Genomic DNA, 19,810 nt, shown 5'->3' with positions numbered 1-19,810 from the left:
GCAGCTACTTATGAAAGGAATTCTGGGCTCTCAGGAGGGAGGAAAAAAGCAGACTCTGAAGGTTAATTTGACACAATAAAGCTGTTTAGAAGAAACTTTATCCCGGAGGTTGGACACTGAAACACACACACACACACACACACACACACACACACACACACACACTCCTCTCCTACATCTAGTAACCATAAAAAAGCAGGCCTCAAACCGAGTTTATTATTTTCCTTCCCCAGATGAGCTCTTCTGGGCTTTCTAACCTGATAAATGGTATTGCACTCTCCTGATCAACTAGTCTTTAACAGAGCTGGGGCTAGGGTGATGCAGGCAAGCTGCCTAGGGTGCAGAATTTAAGGAGGCAGTTACTTTCAGGGTTAGCCTTGGTCTTGAACTTCCACATGTAATCAGTCACCACCTCCAATCCCATCCCCCTCCATATCACCTCTCTGAGTGGCTCCTCTGTGCACAGTGGGTGCTAGGCATGTTGGGCTGATACAGAGGATCAGAGACAGGTGAATATATCCTTTCTATTGTTATTGTCATTGCCTTAGTAGAAGCTTTGCCTTTCATCACCTGTCTGTCAGTTATATCACAATTATCTCCTATATTCTTCTAATCTCCAGTATCATGCACCCTCACCGTGTCTATCTGACTCTCTGAGATCTAAGAAACAGAACACAAACTCCTTAACATTCAAGTTTCTTTTTAGCATGGGTTCAGCCCACCCTTTCAGCCTTACCTGGCCCTACATGCCCACTCAAGCACCTTACAGCATATTACTCACTGTTCTCTGCATGTGCCCCCATGTCTCAGCACCTTAGTCCATGTTCTTTCTTCGTACTGTGATGAACCGTCTCCCTCTGGAAAAAGCCAGATCAGAACCCAGCCCCAAAGTCCACCTCTGAGAATCCTTCTCTGTTTGCTCTACTTTTATATTGCAGCTGTTATTTCAGCTGCTTTTTACTTAGTGAGCATTTCCACATAACCTCCTCCCATATCCCCCAGTCTTGGCTGCTGGCAGTGTCCAGTTAATTGACTGTGTGGTCGTCACAATATTTTGCACAGAAGGGTAACTCCATGAGTGCTTATTGAACGCAAGTCCAAAACTGCTTAAGGGCAGCTTTTTGTAAGTAACGATCCTTTTTTCCCCCATTTTTATTTCTCCCACTACTACTAGTTTCATCCCCCCTTCTACCCCCCAGCATCTTTGACTTTGACTTTAACGGTGACATAACACAGGCGACTGGACTTCTGCAAAGAGTAGGAAATAACCCCAAAGACTCAGCTTGGTGAGGGCAGGACTCATTGTCTCTCTCATTCACCACCCTGTTCTGAGCGCTAGGCACTCAGTATCAAGTACAGTAGATGCTCAATAAATAATCACCAAAACAGTGAGTTCACAGCAATTATAACTGTTTTATCCCAGTATTGTGTTGCATGTTATTATAAGAAGTTTATGGGAGGATTTATATCACATTCAAGTTTGTAAAAAAACTATTTTAAATTATCTACATAAGTCCCACCAAGTACAATGTGAAGAATGTTTTCCAGTTTTACCAGTCTCCAGTGAATTCTATCAATAACCCAAATGAGCCATATACTAGGCTGGAGTTGGACTATGTGGATTCTGGAAACAGGAGCAAAGTGAGTATTTGGTCTCAGCCTGTCCGGCACATCCACAGATGCTATTTCTTAGAGCACTGAGTTTTCTGGTGCGATCACGAGAAGAGAGGGAGAAGTTTCTACATTTAGTAACATTTATTTATGCATTCAGTATCAAGTACATAAGTGCAAATATCCAGAATCCATAGTTAAGTCCATTAGGAACTACAGAGAAAGTAATACAAATTGTAATAAAGTCAACATGCTGGTACTTTTTAGTTACCATACATGTAAATCAGCCCATCAGTCTCACACAACAAAAGTACTGCGTGTTTGTTTTGGGTTTATTCATTTATTTAATTATTTTAAGTTATACAAAACTGATTACTTTAAGTACGGTCGACTTGTTTTTATTTTTATGTTGTGTGTGTGTGTTGGAAAAACACTTAAACATCGGTTTACAAGTCTATATATTGTTATTAAAGATTAATCCAACCAACAACCCAAGGACATAGAAGCGATTTCCACTATTGCATCAGTGCACTGGGCAGGAAAGGCCTAGCCACAGGGAACATGAGAAGCTACAGAAGCATTGCAGAGAGAAGAACACCGACGAAGGAAAGATAACTTGGGTTCTCACCATCATGCGCTTTTTTTTTTAGCAACACAAAATTAAAAACCACATCTAAATACACTTTTCGCTATACTTTAGTGCTTGACACAAGTGACTCAAATATCCTAAGGGTACAGAAACAGCCTAAAAACAGCTGTTTTAAAGTTTGTCTCTAAGATTATGGTACTGGGTGGGGGGGGGGGGGAGAAACAATCAATTTGCAGTAACATGTAAGACAGAGCTGTTACCACTTCAGACATTCCTCTTGGTGTTCAGTCCCCGGTGGGGTATCCACTTACTCAGTGTGCCTTTTAGCGCCTGGGATTTTAGCCTGAATCCTAAAAAGACAATATCAGATGGTGGTAAATCACAAGTATTATTAATGAAATAATCTTATGATATCACTATGTGTTGTTGCTTTAATTAGCTAAGTGACCAAATAGCTTAATATTTAAAAAAAGCATAATTTTTATGTATGAGTGTCTATAAATGCATTTCTATGCAATAAGGAAGTATAATTAGATAATGAATGACCCCAGGAAGCCATATTTCTTAAATTATAACTTTTTAGGTAGACAAAGATGTTGATTTATTTCAGAATTATAGAAGCTGTGATATACGTAGGTGACCATTTATCACTCAGTCTGGGACACTTCTGAAAGAGAAAGACAGTGCTGTTATTAACTATACCAGGACAACACGCATGAACAGGGATGGTTCCAGGTGAAGAAACATATGGTCACCCTCAGCATAAACTGCTAGAACTGGAATGAAGAAAACTGAGTCCTAGTTTCAGCTCTCTACTAATTAGCTGTGTGCCATCTGGCAGCTAATGAGCCTTCCTGGTCCTAGAGCATTTACTGGGTGCAAATTAGATATTTTTAATGCCCCTAAAATTCTGTGATTCTCGCAGAATGGCAGTATTATTTTAGGTAGGTTTATACTGGAAGCATTTTGTGTCATTACATCAAAGCTTAATGAACTCCCCATGCAGAGTTTGACTGAGACCTTCCTCTGTGCCAGGCACCCTTCCAGATGCTGGAATTCAGTGAACAGAAGGGAGAAGGCCCTGCTCTCATGGAGCTTTCATTCTCCTAGGGGTTGAGGAGCCAGAAATAAACAAGTAGACAAACAAGAGAAGTACATATTGTGACAAATGCTATTTAAAAAAAAAACAAACAAGATGGAATGATAGGCAATGAGGGGGCAGTGGTGATAGCTGAGAGATGTTGTTCAGTCACTCAGTCATGTCTGACTCTTTGCAACCCCATGGACTGCAGGACACCAGGCTTCCCTCTGTTTCACCATCTCCCAGAGTTTGCTTAAACACATGACCATTGAGTTGGTGATGCCATTCAACCATCTCATCCTCTGTTGCCCCCTTCTCCGGCTGCCTTCAATCTTTCCCAGCATCGGGGTCTTTTCCAATGAGTCGGTTCTTCACGTCAGATGGCCAAACTATTGGAGCTTCAGCTTCAGCATCAGTCCTTCCAATGAATATTCAGGGTTGATTTCCATTAGGTGGGAGACGCTTACTTTAAGTTCCCTGATGTGAGAAACAGATGTCTGCAGGATAAGAAGGGGCCACTGGGTTGAAGTGTTTCAGGAAGAGGAAGCAGGGAGTACAGAGGCCAAAAAGTGAGGACAAGCTTAGGAGGCAAGGATGAGACCAGTGTGCTTGGGGAGTGAGGCGGGAAGGTCTGAGAGGCAGGAGGTAAGCAGATGGTGTTGAAACTTGCAGGTGGTAAAAGGCATTTAGATTCTATTCTGTGGCTGGGAAGCCACTGATGAATTGTAGGCAAAGGAATGATGTGCTCAAAGAAGATCATGATGGTGGTTATGTGAAAAAAGTGGGGAAACAGAGCAATAATGGATGGAGGACAACTGTAGCAATCTAGGGGCTGAATGGCAATGGCCTGGGTTATATGGAATGAAGCCTTGCCAGTGGAGTAAAGTGCACACTCTGGGTATCCAGTGAGGGGATGGGGCAGACAGGACCCACCTGCCAAGCTGACGGGTTGAGTGTGTGGGCAGGGGCAAGATTGACAGTAATCAAGGAAGATGCTTTGGTTTGGGGCCTGAGCAACCAGGTGAACAGTAATGCCATTTACAAAGATGGTATGACAACTGAAGTAAAAATAAATTCTAGGCTGAAACTGCAAGATCTGTTTGGCCATGCTGAATCCGAAATGCCTATGGGACATTCGAGAGATAACTTCAGGGAAGCAGATGAATGTGAAGTTAACTGGGCCTTAGGAACCATAACTATGAACAAAGCTAGTGGAGGTAATGGAATTCCAGTTGAGTTATTTCAAATCCTAAAAGATGATGCGGTTAAAATGCTGCCCTCAATCAGCCAGCAAATTTGGAAAACTCAGCAGTGGCCACAGGACTGGAAAAGGTCAGTTTTCATTTCAATCCCAAAGGCAATGCCAAAGAATGTTCAAACTATTGTACAATTACACTCATCTCACACATTAGCAAAGTAATGCTCAAAATTCTCCAAGTGAGGCTTTAACGGTACGTGAATCAAGAACTTCCAAATGTTCAAGCTGGATTTAGAAAATGCAGAGGAACCAGAGATCAAATTGCCAACATCTGCTGGATCATTGAAAAAGCAAGAGAGTTCCAGAAAAACATCTACTTCTGCTTTATTGGCTATACCAAAGCCTTTGACTATGTGGATCACAACAAACTGTGGAAAATTCTTCATGAGATGGGAATACCAGACCACCTGACCTGCCTCCTGAGAAATCTGTATGCAGGTCAAGAAGCAACAATTAGAACCAGACATGGAACAATGGACTGGTTCCAAATTGGGAAAGGTGTAAGTCAAGGCTGTATATTGTCACCCTGTTTATTTAACTTATATGCAGAGTATATCATGCAAAATGCCAGGCTGGATGAAGCACAAACTGGAATCAAGATTGCCAGGAGAAATATCAATAACCTCACCACCTTATGACAGAATGCAAAGAGGAACTAAGGAGCATCTTAATGAATGTGAAAGAAGAGAGTGAAAAAGCTGGCTTAAAACTCAACATTCAGAAATGTAAGATCATGGCATCTGGTCCCATCACTTCATGGCAAATAGATGGGGAAACAATAGAAAGAGTGACAGACTTTATTTTCTTGGGCTCCAAAATCACTGCAGATGGTGACTGCAGCCATGGAATTAAAAGACGCTTGCTTCTTGGAAGAAAAGCTATGACAAACATAGACAGCATATTAAAAAGCAGAGATATTATTTTGCCAACAAAGGTCCATCTAGTCAAAGCTATGGTTTTTCCAGTAGTCATGTATGGATGTGAGAGTTGGGACCATAAAGGCTGAGCACTGAGGAATTGATACTTTTGAACTGTGGTGTTGGAGAAGACTCTTGAGAGTCCCTTGGATTTCAAGGAGATCCAACCAGTCCATCCTAAAGGAAATCAGTTCTTAATATTTATTGGAAGGACTGATGCTGAAGCTGAAACTCCAATACTTTGGCCACCTGATACGAAGAGCTGACTCATTTGAAAAGACCCTGACGATGGGAAAGATTGAGGGCAGGAGGAGAAGGGGATGATAGAGGATGAGATGGTTGCATGGCATCACTGACTCAATGGACATGGGTTTGGGTAGACTCTGGTAGTTGGTGATGGACAGGGAGGCCTGGCATGCTGTGGTTCATGGGGTCGCAAAGAGTCGGACACAACTGAGCAACTGAACTGACTGAGACTTGCATCGATTTGTTAAAAAAATATCTCAAGCACATAACTGACTCATATTTGGCTGTGACAAATTAACCTATGAAAACCTCCAAGTATTTTTTATACATACTACTGTTGTATCCTATCTCATCTCTACCTCCTCCTCCTCATATTCTATATTTGTAAAGTGGAATTTTTAAAAACCTAAGCTTGTGGAGACACACATTTTGGAGTCCTTGACATAGAGATAATCTTTGAGGCCACTAGGGATGAAGGGTGAACCAGAGGAAGAAGAGCCAAGAGAAGACACTGCGAGAAAGCAGCTGAGACTCAAGCAGTGCCAAGAGTCAAGGAGAGTGCTCAACAAACATGGCAGTAATCATAAAGAGTGTCTGAGAGGTTGAGAAGGTTGAGGATGGAGTGATGACTGCAGGATTTAGCAATACGAAGGTTACTAGGACCCTGACTAACAGCAACTTAAGTGCTCAGGGTGCAGGCCTGACTGCAGTGAGGTGGGGAGAGAAGCAATAGAGACAGCAAGGACAGAAAGACTGGAGAGATTATGATTGTCGAAATGAGCCAGAAGAGGTAGAAACTGATAACGCAGCAGAGAATATGAAACATTTCAATAGAGACACCTTAGGTCTGGTCTTCTCCAAAGTATAACATATATGTATTTGTTTTGAAATGTTTTTAGAATATCACAGTAGACTAAGTGTTAACTAATTCTACTTTTCTCCCATTGCAGAAGTCCTTTAAACCATATCTGTGACAGTGGTCAACTAACTTTTTTTATGTGAATACTTGAATGGGTGTCAGTGAGCTTACTGTTTCACAGGGCAAATGGCTTCATTGTTGAACAACTCTAATTGGTACTGTTTCCTCTCATGTTTCATTCAAATCTCAGAACTTCTGGCCTTTCCATTCATAGCTCTTTAGAGAAAAAGAGAATGATTACTTCTCTCGCAATGTTAGACCTCTAGTGTGTTCTTTTAAAGTCATCTCTTTTCCAGAATAATCATCTCCAGTAAAGTTTGGTTGTCACTCACATTACTATCATATTTCCAATACTTCAATACCCAGCCATCTTTCGGACATGACTTCAGTGTATAATTGCAGCTCTTAAAGCGTTCAACTCTGAAATTTAACACATCTATGGAACGACAATATGGGATATGAAACAACTATAGTCTCTTTTGATTTTGACATATACTTCTATTAATAACATCTAAACTTGCATAGACTTAAAAAAATATGCCTAAGTACATTACTGATTCATATTTGCCTATGATCAATTAATCTATTTATCACTCACCCCCCCGGGATTTTTTACACACACTACTGAGCTGTGAAAAGAAGAGAGGTGAAAAGCAAAGGAGAAAAGGAAAGATATAAGCATCTGAATGCAGAGTTCCAAAGAATAGCAAGAAGAGATAAGAAAGCCTTCTTCAGCGATCAATGCAAAGAAATAGGGGAAAACAACAGAATGGGAAAGACTAGAGATCTCTTCAAGAAAATTAGAGATACCAAGGGAATGTTTCATGCAAAGATGGGCTCGATAAAGGACAGAAATGGTATGGACCTAACAGAAGCAGAAGATATTAAGAAGAGATGGCAAGAAAACATGGAAGAACTATACAAAAAACATCTTCAAGACCCAGATAATCATGATGATGTGATCAGTAATCTAGAGCCAGACATCTTGGAAAGTGAAGTCAATGGGCCTTAGAAAGCATCACTACAAACAAAGCTAGTGGAGGTGATGGAATTCCAGCTGAGCTGTTTCAAATCCTGAAAGATGATGCTGTGACAGTGCTGCACTCAATATGCCAGCAAATTTGGAAAACTCAGCAGTGGCCACAGGACTGGAAAAGGTCAGTTTTCATTCCAATCCCACAGGAAGGAAATGCCAAAGAATGCTCAAACTACAGCACAATTGCACTCATCTCACACACTAGTAAAGTAATGCTCAAAATTCTCCAAGCCAGGCTTCAGCAATACGTGAACTGTGAACTTCCTGATGTTCAAGCTGGTTTTAGAAAAGGCAGAGGAACCAGAGATCAAATTGCCAACATCCGCTGGATCATGGAAAAAGCAAGAGAGTTCCAGAAAAACATCTATTTCTGCTTTATTGACTATGCCAAAGCCTTTGACTGTGTGGATCACAAGAAATTGTGGAAAATTCTGAAAGAGATGGGAATACCAGACCACCTGACCTGCCTCTTGAGAAATCTGTATGCAGGTCAGGAAGCAACAGTTAGAACTGGACATGGAACAACAGACTGGTTCCAAATGGGAAAAGGAGTAAGTCAAGGCTATATATTGTCACCCTGCTTATTTAACTTCTATGCAGAGTACATCATGAGAAACGCTGGACTGGAAGAAGCACAAGCTGGAATCAAGATTGCCGGGAGAAATATCAATCACCTCAGATATGCAGATGACACCACCCTTATGGCAGAAAGTCAAGAGGACCTAAAAAGCCTCTTGATGAAAGTGAAAGAGGAGAGTGAAAAAGTTGGCTTAAAGCTCAACATTCAGAAAATGAAAATCATGGCATTTTGTCCCATCACTTCATGGGAAATAGATGGGGAAACAGTGGAAACAGTGTCAGACTTCATTTTTTTGGGCTCCAAAATCACTGCAGATGGTGACTGCAGCCATGAAATTAAAAGACGCTTGCTCCTTGGAAGGAAAGTTATGACCAACCTAGACAGTATATTCAAAAGCAGAGACATTACTTTGCCAACTAAGGTCCGTCTAGTCAAGGCTATGGTTTTTCCTGTGGTCATGTATGGATGTGAGAGTTGGACTGTGAAGAAGGCTGAGAGCCGAAGAATTGATGCTTTCGAACTGTGGTGTTGGAGAAGACTCTTGAAAGTCCCTTGGACTGCAAGGAGATGCAACCAGTCCATTCTGAAGGAGATCAACCCTGGGATTTCTTTGGAAGGAATGATGCTAAAGCTGAAACTCCAGTACTTTGGCCACCTCATGCGAAGAGTTGACTCACTGGAAAAGACTCTGATGCTGGGAGGGATTGGGGGCAGGAAGAGAAGGGGACGACAGAGGATGAGATGGCTGGATGGCATCACGGATTCGATGGACGTGAGTCTGAGTGAACTCCGGGAGATGGTGATGGACAGGGAGGCCTGGCGTGCTGCGATTCATGGGGTCGCAAAAAGTCGGACATGACTGAGCGACTGAACTGAACTGAACTGAACTGAACTGTTGTACTCTATCACATCTGCCCCTCTTCCCATTCGATATTTGCAAAAATTGACTTAAAAAAAAATCTAAATATGACTTTGCTTTCCCTGTCAATTTGATTTTATTAACTTCAGTTCCGCATTCTACATTACTCAAGGTCACTTAATTCTTTCTGAATCTTGAGCTTGCTGTCTTCTGAATGTGCTTTTGCTCCAAGCTATGTGTCACCTAGAACTCTGATGAGCATATCTGATTTGTCTTCACATAGCCATGTGAAGCACTGGTATGGAAAGTCATGGAGTCAAGGGTAGAGCCCTGTGTCACATTACTGCACCTCACCCTGGATGGATTTTCGGTGGACATCCATAGGGTCTACTATTTCAACATTCTGGAACTCTACCAATTGTGCTATAATCTGGCCTGTACATCTCCACTTTCTCCTCAAGGACACCAGGAAGACTTTTCAAGTACCTCAATGAAATACTAAGAAAGTGTTGTTAGGTGTTATTATCCCCAGTTAGGGGCTCCCCAGGTGGCACTAGTGGTAAAGAACCCACTTGCCAATGCAGGAGATGTAAGAGATTCGGGTTTGATCCCTGGGTCAGGAAGGTCCCCTGGAGGAGGTCATGGCAACCCATTCCAGTATTGTTGCCAAGAGAATCCCATGGACAAAGGAGCCTGGTGGGCTATACAGTCCATGGGGTTGCAAGGAATTGGGCACGAATGAAGTGACTTAGCATGCACGCACCCCCATTTTAGAACTGGAAAACTGAGACACAGGGAGGTTAAATGACCTGGTATCATTCATTCAGTATAGGCGTGCGAGGGGCACCAAGGTTTCCTGCCTAGTCTGGGACTGTCCACACTCACCATGAACTGATCTCTAAGCAGTGGGAGTAGGATGATCATGATTATGATCGTTGAATATTTATTGAGTCCTCCCTATGCCCAAGTACGAATACTTTACAGACATTATCTTTCCAATGTATAGATAAAGAAACAAACTCAGGGAGTCAAATAACATTTATAATGAATTCATATAGCTAAAAAATGCCAGAAATGGACTCAAGCTAGTCTATCTGATTCCAAAGTTCCTGTTTTTAACAGTATCACTAAAATGGTGTGAGTTCTTTTGGTGGAATTATTCTAACATGTAATCAGAATTTCAGAGGTTGAAGAAATCTTAGAGGTAAGACTCCACTAAGAAATATCCTTCAAAATTTAGTGTCAGGCCAAACAGATTCTCTTGGGGAACTGCTGTTTAACTACGTAACTTATCCAGTTTCTCTCTTTTTAAATTTTTTTAAAATATTTTATTCCTATTTATTTATTTGGCTGCACTAGGTCTTGGTTGTGGCATGCATCATCTTCAATCTTCATTACAGCACAGGGGATCTTTAGCTGTAGCACGTGGGATCTAGTTCCCTGACCAGGAATTGAACCTAGATCCCTGCATTGCAAGCATGAAGCCTTAGCTACTGGACCACCAGGGAAGCCCCACTCAGTTTCTCTTTTTGTCCTTAGCTTCCTTTCTATTCCTGTTCAGAGCACTGATTTCCAATTTTAATTTAGCCAACCATATTGTATACATATGTTCATACATTTTAGTTTCTGCCATCTCTCCTTCGCTTCTATTTTAACAGGCTTACATCTCTACCACTTTTGTTTGAATTCAAATAGCTTCCTTGCTAATTACCACATCTCACTTTCCAATTCTCCTCCCACTAGACTGCCATAGTAATCTGTGCAAAATACAAATCTCCTGCATAGGAACATCAAGGGCATGCTATGTCCTGTTGAGTCCTAACTCCTTAGAGCATTCTATACTTGGCCCTAGCTTCTCTTTCTAGGCCCTTTCTAGCTCATCTTTTCATTCATTTAAGCTTTAGACGCACTGGTTGACTCACTGCTCCCTGACCCTGACCTACCTTTTCATGCTTCTGCCTCTAGCTGTGTTATTTCTTTTTGCAGTGTCTTTCCCCTCAGCATCCCCCTGATGAGAGTTTACCATCCTTCAGGGCTGCTACAGACTGAATGTTTATGTCCTGCTGCACCCCATCACCCAACACCACCAAATTTATATACTGAAACCTAACCCCCAATATGTTAGTGTTAGGAGGCGGGGCTTTTGGAAGGTGATTAGCTCATGAGAATGGAGCATTCATGAATGGGATTAGTGCCCTATAAAAGAGAGCCCAGAGAGTTTCCATCTACTTCTGCCATGTGAGGACACAGATAGAAGTCCTCCACAGAACCCAGCCATGCTAGCAAGGGCCCTTTTTTTTTAGTGGCTTTCCATTATCCCCCAGGTAAGAACAGTAGTTTCCGTATCTCTCTCACCTTAATATTTTACACAATTCTACTGTTATTCTTATATTGTCTTATGGTTATTTCTTTACAGTTTTGTCTGTACCCATAGGCTAACAGCTCTGCTATGTGGGATCATCTTATTCATCTTTATACTCTCTGTACCTGTTAATGAAATGCCTGGAAAATAATGTCTTTTTTTTTTTTTTTAAGCAAGCAACTAATCAATAAAAAATTAAGAGATGTGATTTGTTCAAGATACTCAAACTAAATGCTGAACAGCTGAGGCCTAGAACATCTGTCTTCCAGTTTCCAAGCTCCTATTCTGGTGTGCTTTGCTGTCATTCCTGAACACAGTTCTAACTACCAGAAGTTAAATACACCTAGGAAGTTCATTAAAATATAGATTATGGGTCCCTTATCCCAGGAATTTTATTTCCATAAGTTTGTTGTAGATTTGGGAATTCATATTTTTAACAGGTTTCCCAGGCTTGCAAATACCAAATCTCATGTTATACCATGCTGTCATTTCCTAATAGAAAGTAATAAATATTTGTCTTCAATATGCTGATTTTCACTAGGTATTCATTGCATATGTGTTAAGCTGATAATTTCAGGCATTTTGAAATGTCTGAATCCAAATTCACCATGAATTGAAGAGGAAGAATATAAACAATACATAATAAAAACAAAAATCTTTATAAACTTCAGGAGAGAACTGTAACTGATGACACACAAATCAAATAGCAGAGGAACTTTAAAGTGTTTGCTTTTTTAAAATTTGTTTTGCTCTGTATATCTTTGACTATCTAAAATACTTGCATTTAATTCTTACTATCATCTAGGTCTAGCCACATGATTCTAGGATTCCTGGAGAGAAACTCTAATATTTTTCGGATGTGTATTTGTAGTCAAAGCTGAGGTCAGCTTTTGATTAAAACAAAATCTTGAGTAATAATAACAACAGAAAAACTTCATTTTAGATGAAGATATATCTAAAAACACTAATTTAAGAATTAGGGAAAACTACTAAGTTAATGACTATATTAACTGTAAATACTTTTATAACTGGAATCATTATCTCCTAATATATAAAGTAGCCATAAAGTAAAGTCTATTTAAGACTCAGGTTTAAAAAGCAATGGTATTAATAAAATAGGCAAACACACATACTTATTGAATTTAAATGGTATAATCTAAAAGGTAATAAAAGTTCTCAAGATTAAAAAGTGTTTTGTTTTAAAAATAATTTCAATGGTTTAAAACTTAGTGATATTTATTATTTAAAAACTGAAAATGCTAACACTTTTATTTTGATTAATCTACTAAAATTTAATTTTACTTTTCTGAATCAGGCTTCTTTCCTTCCTCCAATCCATCTTATTCTTGGACGTAAGCCAGTCTCCAGACAGACATTAATATCATTCATTTATTAAAACTCATTTCATGATACCTGAAATAAACCACTGAAAGTTTTATTTAACTGGAAATTTTAAAATTTATACTTTATTTCTGAAATAATATATTTGGTAGGGGTATGAATATATGACTCAAAGAAGTGAATGATCAAAAATCAGTCTATTACTTTATTATCCTTTTGTTACTCCTATCTAATCCAGTTAAATGCCTACCTAAGGCAGTCTCTCCTTTTTATAAATGGCACTATGTAACTTACTTTGCCACAACAGCATTTATGTGAGTCCTCACAAGTCCCAGATATTGGTCAATCTGTGCCTACAAAGAGAAGAAATCATGAGCACATCCACAGTTCACAAGGTCAAAACTTATCATGAATGTTTGACATCACATAGAACTTACCTGGTGCTTAACATACACTACAGGTAGAGTAAACATTGAAACCACAGCTGGGATGAAAAACAAATATAGTATTAAAATTGAGAGTTATAAGTAGGAACAATCTCATAGATACATTTTTATATAGTTATGTGATATAATGCTGCCCTGGTGGCTCAGAGGTTAAAGCGTCTGCCTGCAATGCAGGAGACCTAGGTTCGATCCCTGGGTTGGGAAGATCCCCTGGAGAAGGAAATGGCAACCCACTCCAGTATTCTTGCCTGCAGAATCCCATGGACAGAGGAGCCTGGTGGGTTACAGTCCATGGGGTCGCAAAGAGTTGGACACGACTGAGCGACTTCACTTTCACTTTATGTGATATAATGACATTATTTGCAGTAGCCAGCATTCTAGCTAAAAGACTGCAGGGCTAGTTCATAAGGAAAACCAAAAAATGCTGAGACCTCCACAAATATTAAGTCATTAATTCTGGAAAGAGAGAATGACCTCCTAAGATAAAATGATCTTCTATACATAACACCATTGAAGCAGATATATATTTGAAGCCAGATAAAACCAGTTGTGGTTGAAGAAAAAGAAAAAACTTTAAGAAATTCATTTTTACTGTGTAATATATTGATACATTGTGCTCTTTAATTGAACTATGATGGTCAGGGAAATGCTCTGCACTCAGAAAATCTGGAATTTGTTGCTAGGAACCCATCTAAGCAAGCTCACAGCCTAGGGAGATGCTCACACGGAGTATGTGAAGGGAGACAGAACACACTTGTCTGCCCTTACCCATGAGCAGCAGGGTCAGGCCATTGAAGAGAGCGCCAACGTAAGTCAGGAGCCACATCAGGACTGCAAACTAACAAATGAAATGATGATCAGAGCTTCTAAACCCATTATGACAGAAAAGAGTCTCATTTCATTGATCTGTTTACATTAAAATTTGAGGCAAAGGACATCATGGTTTCAATAGGAAGTATAAGAGCATTTAAAGCTTGCCACAGAATTACTGAAAGAGGATCCAGGCTTTACTTGTCTCAGAACCCTGTGGATCTCCTTGTAAGATTTGAGGGACTCAGTGAAATAATAAACTAGGGCAGGGGTCAGCAAACTGGCCTTGACCTGTTTTTGTATAGGCCCACAAGTTAAGAATGAATTTTGCATGGTTGAATAAAGTTAAAACAAAAATAACATTTTGTATAACGTGACAATGATACGAAATTCAGTGTTCAGTATTCATAAACAGTGTTAGCACACAGCCACAGTTATTCATTTATGTATTGTCTTCGGCTGCTCTTCTGCTATAGTGACAAAGTTGAGTAGCTACAACAAAGACTGTAGCCCACAAAGCCTAAAATATTTACCACGTGGCCCTTTATATAATAGATAAGGTTTGCTGATCCCTATTCTAGCCCACAGCTTTCACATTACAAATTTAAGTAGACACGTTACCTTAAAACCGCTAAGGTTAAGTAATTTTAATCTCCCTGCTCTCTTTTTTTAGTCATTATTTGCCAAGATGTTATTCCAGTAAAGCACCTTGAGTGTTAAGGACTCATCACTCACCTTCCTTCTGCTCTTTCTTCCTCATTAAGGAGCAGCCCACGGTACAGATCCCTCCCGGTGCTCGGGGAGAATGGAGAACTGACAGAATCCTTGCCTGGGCTCCCACCCCTCTGCTCATGGCCCTGTTGAGCCATGACTGATTGACCTTGGTTTTCCCTATAAGCCATGTGGTGGTCCTAGCAGTTTGTTCCAAGAAGCCCAGTGAGTTCAATGATGGAACCAGGAATAACACCCAGGTGCCCCTCCTCTACACTTCAGGGGCTCATTCTCACAGCCCACAGGTCTTATTATTAGCAGAGTACAGTGTTTCTTTCTAAGAAAAAGCATGTGTATTTTTCACATTCCCTAAACTAGATGTTTATTTTTAAAATAATTGTAAGAAATTGAGGAATTGAAAATGGGAACAAGAAGCAGCCTGGGGTACTGTAAGTAGTACGAAACTGGAAGCTATGTAACCTGGGTTTGATCTCAGCTCTGTCAGTGACTCACTGGGCAACCTCAGGCAAGTGTCTTAACCTCTTTGAACCAGTTTCAGCATCTGTAAAATGATGACATTAAACTGGATGAGCTCCATGGTACTGTACAGCTGGACATTCCCTAAAATATAATTAGCACTTATTTTATTCTCCATCATGTGGAAGTTTATAACATTATGTGTACCTTTAGGGAAAACAAAAATCAAGACTGTCAAATGAAATGGCTTAAGCACTCATACTTTTAAGGAATCCACCAGGTCCTGGACAAGGAAGAGCCTCCTCAGTTCTTTGAGTGTGTTGTTCACGTAGAATTGCAGGCAGTCTGTGTACTTCTGAATCTGCTCCTGAGACAGGGTGATCTCGAGCTCCAAGTAGGCCCTGTCAACAGAGCATCCCCACAGAGAACTCCATCAGAGGGAATCTTGAAACAGCTGTTTCCCTTCTCCAACCCTGAGGACCACATTCAGGTCATCCTGAAGGATTTACGCCAGTCAGAAGGCTGCAGGGCACCACACCCACACCCACAGTTAGTACACTGGGGAACACAGGAATCACGGCACTCAGTGGGGCAATGTGGCTGTTTCTGTCTCTCGTAGGCAGCATGATAGTGTGAGCTGATAATTCAGAGGCTAGGAGCAGAGAAAAGTCAGTCCCAAATCAGTTCACTTGCTGAATTCTCGGTATATCTGGCTCACTGGGCAATTGTGAAAAGTTCTTATTTCTTCTCGGCTGCATGAAGATGAATTGTCTTTTTAAATAATTGAGAGATCTCAAAATCTTAGCTGCCAGTTATTATTTCTCATCAAATCTCTAAGGTTTCATATTTAGATTCTGGAAAGTACTTTTAGGTTTTATTCTAGAGAGCTCTGAGAACACAAGTGACCTGGGACATATTAAAATGCTCACTGGTTCTAGTAAGAGTGGTATTTTTAGTAACTGTATTTTCCATTTGTTCAAAGGGTTAATTTGAACTCTTGGGTAGATAAACCAGGCTCTACAAATCTATAAAAATCGATTGATCCTCCTGCTTTGACCATACCCACCATGCTCCCCACCTGCTGCCCCACCCCCGGCCACCGAGACCTGTCCTCTCTTCCTTCCTTCTCTCTGCCATGTTGTCTACTTCTAGAGTTCTAACAGTGCTCACCTAACTGAGGATTGAGAATTTTTATGTTTGGCTTTTTAGAAAAATAATCAGAAAAGCGGATTTGTCTAGCTGATATGTTTTGATTCAAAATGTACTCTGAGTTAGATATTCCTTTTATTGATAGAAGCAATTAAGCCAAAGGTTTTAAATGTGTCTCCTAATGGAAGATAAGTAGTTGAGCTAATAACAGTTTGACTCTTGGTCCTACAACTGGGTAGTTACAGAAGAAATAAGTCAAGTGAGAGGTAAATCCCCAGTGTAATTTGACAGTCCTGGATCCAAGAACGTGGGAGAAGCCAACCTCTCTTGTATGGCTAAGGGTAGAGGCTGGAGCAGGACAGGACTCTAAAGGTGTGGATACTGGTCACAGGCGAGGGTCACTGAAGTAGGCATAGTATTCACCCTGGTAAGATGACGCTCCACTTCTCTATTCTTCCCTCCTTTGGGAAGGCAACCAAGTTATAGCTCAGAGACCCATTAACTCTGCATTAGAAGAAGGCCAAATACATCCCAAGGGTGAGGATGATCAGACTGTAACTGTGTTTGACAATGAGCACAGGACCCGAGGCTAGAAAGTGACGTGTGAAACACGGCATTTTGCCTTTTGTCGACAAGGCCCTGGCATCTTTTCCTTCTTTTAAGAGCCTGGTGCCCTGAGACCTTGATTCAGCTGGCTGATGAGGCTGAGCCAGGGAGGATTCAGAGGCATCCCCAGGGAATTACTGAGGTTGGCACAGAAGCCATTATGCAACAGTATCTATAGGTCTCATCCAGGATGCAGAAATATCCCTCGGTTATAGGAGGTGAGGACACCTGCAGCGGGGCGTGCAGCAGGTGATGGTATGACTCTGACGGTCAGTGCTAAAATGCCCAGGGCTTACAAGCTAGGATCTCGAGTAAACTGGGGTGGAGTTGGGGAGCATGCAGCTGGCAGTGCTAATATCTCCCTCTGCCACATTTCATATAGCCTCTCAATACACTGCCTTAAAGAAATCCGCCTCCTCAGTGCTCATTCGAGTCAGATTTTCCCTGCATTAAAATACAGAAGAGGGTACATAATACTATTCAATTTTGAGTACATAATACTATACAGATTCTGAGGAATGAACTTTACATCCTACAGAACTTGGCCCTTTGACATTAAACTTCCGAAAAGAGCACAGAAATAAAAATCCAAACACCTTGGTCCTGGTTCTGTGCTATTTACTTTGAGCAAGTCCCTTTACTTCTTAGAACCTCTGTTTTTTCCATCTGTGAAAAGGGATTATAATGTTCTGCCTTCATCACAGAGTTGGGAGAATAATTGTTGAAACACTTTAAATCATAAAACACTGTTTGCATATAAGTGAATTATGATTACTATGAGAAGTAATTAAATACAAAAATAATATCAAATATAAATTAAATGTTTTCACATTTCATAAATTTGCCCACAAGGATTTATATTATATAAATTATAGAAATGTATATTAAAGATAATATTTAACATTTAATTAGAAGTGATTAAAGTTTTAAAAAGCTCAATAAAGCAGTAAGCATTAGACTAGGGATGAGTCTGCTTTAGAAATTTAACAGAAATGTTTGATATTAAAAGACAGCGTTAAAGGAGACTCTAAGAGGCCTGTTAAAGGTCAAAAGAAGCAGGACCCAAAGTGCACAGGCGGTGAAATAGAGGCCGAGGAAAGAGCCACGTGAGAGGTGGGGCAAGGGCTGGTCGGGTTGGGCACTCACTTGAAAGGGTGACCCTCGTCGGTTTTCTGCACAGCTTGTAAAACAGACTTGTAGATGCGGAAACTGATGGTGGCTGAGAGCGCAGCGAGGGCCAGGTAGGCCACGACGCTCACAACGCTGAACTGCGTCAGGGAGAAGAGCAGCAGCAGGAAGCTCCCAAACACTATCCCCGTCTGCTTGATGTCCCTCCAGTACAGCAGGTCAATAGCTGTGGGAGGAGACACGCACATTCACACAGAGCACCCAACATCGGCAGCGCCTTCAGGGAGCTGCCCGGCTCGTTCCACAGAGCCGCGGTCGCTACAGGTTCCCCCCAGCTCTTGGATTCCTAAACACAGGTGAGCACACACAGCACCACTCCTAGGGCACTTCCTATCCTCCTGTTTGGCTTTGGAAGCATCTTTCCATCCCTGAGGTCAATTAGTAAATTCACAGATAAGAAAAGGCTGTTGCACCTCCAGTGACAGTATCTCCATGAGCAAATCTCAGTGGGTTGCAACTGTAGGCATCAGTTATGTGCCTTTGAAACAAGACTGAAAATTCAGAGCACTCTGAAGTATCTGTTCTCTTTCTTTGGATGGCATTGATGGCATGCATCTTGATGCCCTGCTTACAACTCAGTGTCTCAATAGTGGCTCGGAGATGAGCACGTCAGTCATAGACATGTCCCTGCTGCTGAGAAGGGGTACTAAGAATGAAAACAGAAGTGGAGCCTCAGAAGCCTGTCAGCTGGTCTGGGAGACTCCAGGCAATGCCAAAGGCTTCTGAATAGAGATATGGTCTACCTCTAAAATGAGTAAAACTAAACATTAGTAGTTAGTAGCTATCTCAAAAATCCCTGGAGCTAACATTTGGGTCAAACGGTTTTGTTTCGTATGATTTGTTCACTTACATTCTTGTGACTTAAAAACCTGGAATATAAATTTTAAAATCTACATTGTACCTATCATTCAGTTATTCTCTCTTTCAACTTAGAAACAAAAAATTAATTCAAAAGAATAAAGCCATGGTGCTTCAAATATGACGCAAAATGGAAATATTTTGAATATTTCAGTCACTAGATTATGAAAAAAGCATAGAAGACTTGCTCAAGAATGTATGCAAATTTGTCCTCCAATTAGGCAAGTAACATACGGTTTCTTTTTTGGGGGAGATACAATTGACATAACATTGTGTGAGTTTAAGGTGTACAACATGCTGATTGGATATATTTATATATTGCAGTATAGCAATTGAAGGCAGGAGGAGAAGGGGGCAACAGAGGATGAGATGGTTGGATGGCATCATTGACTCAATGAACATGAGTTTGAGCAAACTCTGAGAGATAGTGAAGGATAGGGAAGCCTGGCACGCCACAGTCCACGAGGTAGCAAAGAGTCACTGAGCAACTGAACAACGACGACATAGCATCAGTTAACACCTCTATCACATCACATAGTTATTTCTTTTCTTCTGGTAAGAACATGTAAGACCCAGCATCTTTGAAGTATGTAATGCAGTATTGTTGACTATATTTACTTTGCTGTGCATTAGATCCATCAGACTCCTGTATCTACTAGTTGCAGGTTTATACCCTTTGGTCAACATCTCCCTAATTCCCCTTCCCCCTAACTCCAGTAACCACCATTCTATTCTGTTTCTATGAATGCAGCTTCTTCAGATTCCG

General features: G+C 40.8%; 1 protein-coding gene across 2 annotated transcripts in view; it reads right to left on the bottom strand.

Moving 5' to 3' along the window:
• RTN1 (reticulon 1) overlaps positions 1,738 to 19,810 on the bottom strand; it is a 252,724-nt gene continuing 234,651 nt past the window's right edge. The window contains exons 2-7 of one of the 2 annotated variants that reach the window (XM_018054089.1): positions 18,145 to 18,352; positions 15,506 to 15,644; positions 14,014 to 14,083; positions 13,237 to 13,283; positions 13,094 to 13,152; positions 1,738 to 2,550 (exon numbers count right to left, since the gene is read on the bottom strand). In XM_018054089.1, coding sequence (XP_017909578.1) covers positions 2,508 to 2,550; positions 13,094 to 13,152; positions 13,237 to 13,283; positions 14,014 to 14,083; positions 15,506 to 15,644; positions 18,145 to 18,352 — 566 coding nt within the window. In that variant the 3' untranslated portion in view covers positions 1,738 to 2,507. The remainder of the gene's footprint in view (positions 2,551 to 13,093; positions 13,153 to 13,236; positions 13,284 to 14,013; positions 14,084 to 15,505; positions 15,645 to 18,144; positions 18,353 to 19,810) is intronic. The other variant, XM_018054088.1, reaches the window with a different exon arrangement.

The sequence above is a fragment of the Capra hircus genome, chromosome 10 (genome assembly GCF_001704415.2).
Source record: "Capra hircus breed San Clemente chromosome 10, ASM170441v1, whole genome shotgun sequence".
NCBI lineage: Eukaryota > Metazoa > Chordata > Mammalia > Artiodactyla > Bovidae > Capra > Capra hircus.
This window is presented reverse-complemented; position numbering and strand designations above follow the sequence as displayed.